A 3,624-nucleotide genomic window follows, 5' to 3' on the forward strand; every position below is an offset into this window, starting at 1 on the left:
GTTTGAAATTTTTTTTTTTAATAATTTTTTAATTGTAATCATTTTAAATGCCATATGTACACACAAAAAAATGAGCGTCACGTCATTGACCCACTTTGCGTCATTTCAAGATTTGTCAACATTAAATCGTTCATATAATATGGCCCTATATACAGTATGGGAACGTTTGGAGTATTGTCATAGATGCTGAATATTTTGATCACCGCTGTGAAAACGCATGACGCAAAAAAAGAATTAAAAAAAAAAAGAGCAGAGCCCTCTTTGTACGTCAAAGGGAGAGTCACCGCCTCCCCACGTCAGAATGCACTTTCTGGAGAGCAGCCGACTACGGGCTCCCAGTTGGTGCAAAGGATGCCACACGTGGAGGAGACTACCAGCAACCTGACCAGGTGCGTGGCTACAGACATTCAATTACTTTTTTTTTAATCAAGAAAAAAGAAAATCGATCTACTACCCCAGGAATCCAAATGTTATTCTTTGTCTCCAGAATTGTCAATGCTGTTTTGCTGGGAATTGTGTTTTTTTTTCTTTCTCTCTCCCCCCCCCCCCCCCCCCCCCCCCCCAACTCTGGATATCGTTGGATGCTCAGTGATGTGACTGTGCAAATGAGTCCCCAACCACTGAAAACACAACGGTGGGACTGATGTGCAACAGCAACCGCACCATTTGGAGACCAACTTTGGAAAATATCTCCTCTCCATGGGGGCTTCAACAAAATGACATATCCCAACCTGACGGACAAATTAAGCGACGATGGGATATACTTCGACGGTCGGGCTTTCAACTTGTCCCTCCTGGACCACCAGAACTTGGACCAGAACAACTACACGACGTGCGCCCCCATGGCGCTTGACCGGCAGGCGGTCGGGGTCGGGGTGTCCCTGTGCGTCTTCATACTGGTGGCCATCGTGGGCAACATCTTGGTGATCCTGTCGGTGCTGTGCAACAGACACCTCCAGACCGTCACCAACTTCTTCATCGTCAACCTGGCCGTGGCCGACTTGCTGCTGAGCATCGTGGTGCTGCCGTTCTCCGCCTCCCTTGAGGTGCTGGGCTGCTGGGCGTTCGGTCGGGTCTTCTGCAACATCTGGGCGGCGGTGGACGTCCTGTGCTGCACGGCGTCCATCCTCAGCCTGTGCGTCATCTCCATAGACCGCTACATCGGGGTGAAGCACTGTCTGAAGTACCCCACCATCATGACGGAGAGGAAAGCCGGGGTGATCTTGGTGGTGCTGTGGCTGTTCTCCATGGTCATCTCCATCGGGCCGCTCCTGGGCTGGAAGGAGCCGCCGCCGCCGGACGAGCGCGTCTGCCGGATCACGGAGGAGCCCGGCTACGCGCTCTTCTCCTCGCTGTGCTCCTTCTACCTGCCGCTCGCCGTCATCCTGGTCATGTACTTCAGGGTGTACGTGGTGGCCCGGAGGACAACCCGGAGCCTGGAGGCGGGCGTGAAGCGGGAGAGGACTGAGTCCGTGGAGGTGGTGCTGCGGATCCACTGCCGCAGCGCGCCGGACGAGGTGCGCGCCTCCAGGAGCGCCAAGACGCACCCGTTCAGGAGTTCGCTCTCGGTGCGCCTCATGAAGTTCTCCAGGGAGAAGAAAGCCGCTAAGACCCTGGCGATTGTTGTGGGGATGTTCATCCTGTGTTGGCTGCCGTTTTTCTTCTTTCTGCCACTGGGTATGTAATGCAAATTTACATTTCGTTTCTGGCAAATCGTTCCTGACATAAACTACACCGGTTCTTCTAGGCAGCAACAGTATTAAATGCAGTGCTCTATTTTAGATAGATAGATAAAAGTAAAATAGAAAATTAGAAAAAATGGCAATATGCAATAAACCAAAAAATCAACAAAAATACAACTCAAGATCAAATGCAAACTTTGTATACATACAGGATGTACAAAATTAAATCTGTACATATCCTGTGTCGACCAGGGTGGAAGTCAAATGGTTCTCACAATATAATATATACACATTTGCAAAAGATGACGAGAAACATTTTTATGTATGTATGTATGTATGCACATATGTATGTATGTATGTACGTATGTATGTACGTATGTACATATGTATGTATGCACAAAATGTACATATGTATGTACAATATGTACGTATGTACGTATGTATGTTATTATTAGGGGTCCTGCTCGCAGGGCTGGAACCTTATTGTTATTGTTGGGATTTTTATTATTATTATCCTCTTGGCATTTTTCGGGCTAAAAGTGACAGGTACACAAGAACTGCTGGACCTACGGTTGAGGTCTCATTAAAACCTGGATGGTGATTCAAGTTTCATCCATATCGACATCTACATTTGGAGCAGGAATTAGGGAGAAAACTATGAAATTTGAACGGAAGTAGCCGACGACTGTGCATCTCTGACACGCCAAGGTTCTAGAACTTCCGGTCGGGTGGTGACTCGAGATTTGTTTGTGCAGTAAGCCACTTTGTGACATCATTACATTACATTACATTTACATTACATTTAGTCATTTGGCAGACGCTTTTATCCAAAGCGACTTACAAGGGAGAATAACATTCAGCTACATTGCGACAGAGATTAGTGTAACAATCCGCTATATATGTGCACGTTGTGGTGCTGAACGTCTCTTCGCAGCGCCCACCCAACCTGTGTAGTGTAGATTCCATCGCTCTCGTGGTTACAAACCACCCATGGAGGTTTCTGTGTATCGTCTTAACTGCTTGACGTTAGCGGGGCTTTTTGATTGATATTTTATCTCTTTGCTGTTTTTGTAAATTAACGCATTCTGTTTGCATCTTACCCTGTGTTAGATGCGGTGTTGTGTCCCTCTGTGGGATTCAAGGAGGTCGTAAGATACAAAATGTGGAAGTCCATGATGCATTTCATGGACATGAAACGCATTGAAAAACTAGGACCCGGAAAAGTACAAAACATCGCCGTCATTACGTCACTTCAACATTGTTACCCCACACGACGCCAAACGGTCACCTGTCTGTAACTGAGAGTTCAGTTCATTTCCACAGACAACACAGTGAGCATATAACAATGAGAAGTTGTGGTTTACAGGCAAACATCATGGACGGTTGTTATAAAGACATTTCATCTACTCATGTTGCATTTTACAAAACATGTCAGAAACAACCAATCGTACAGCAGGAGCACTGGTGCTTCCTCCGCTCTCTCTCCGACCGGTAGCGCGCAGCGGGGGTGAGGCCCCCCGGAGCTGACACAGCGGGTCTTCCTCAAACGCCAATTTGCATTCCCAAATTCCCCCTCCTCTCAACCCAAGCATGGCGTGGCCCCCCCCATCACTGCAAAAAGAGAGTGATCAAAGAAAGAATCAGTGATTTTCAGTGACGTCTGGTCTGACACGATCGGAGAGCGTCCCTCGGCCCCCTCAAAACGTCCTAACACATAATCAAGAGCGAGTACAGATTCGGGGACCTCAAGATTACAGAACCTCAGAAACCTGTAATATATACCTAACATGACTAACTGCTTGCTGCCTGTATCATTATTGATTATGATTATTATTTTATATTATACATAATGGAACATTTCTGAAAGCCTTCAGTCTAATTATAGGATAAAGACTGTAGTGGTCCTTCGGAAATAATTTCAACAAATCTAACACCAAAATTA

At 46.7% G+C, this 3,624-nt stretch overlaps 1 protein-coding gene across 1 annotated transcript in view; it reads left to right on the top strand.

The window, feature by feature from the left end:
* Positions 1 to 716: 716 nt before the first annotated feature.
* adra1d (adrenoceptor alpha 1D) overlaps positions 717 to 3,624 on the top strand; it is a gene marked incomplete at its 5' end in the record, with an annotated part of 9,275 nt that continues 6,367 nt past the window's right edge. Inside the window, one exon of the mRNA XM_079998725.1 lies at positions 717 to 1,677. Within this exon, the coding sequence (XP_079854851.1) occupies positions 717 to 1,677 (961 nt within the window). The remainder of the gene's footprint in view (positions 1,678 to 3,624) is intronic.

This window comes from Zeus faber (genome assembly GCF_960531495.2).
Source record: "Zeus faber genome assembly, chromosome: 4".
NCBI lineage: Eukaryota > Metazoa > Chordata > Actinopteri > Zeiformes > Zeidae > Zeus > Zeus faber.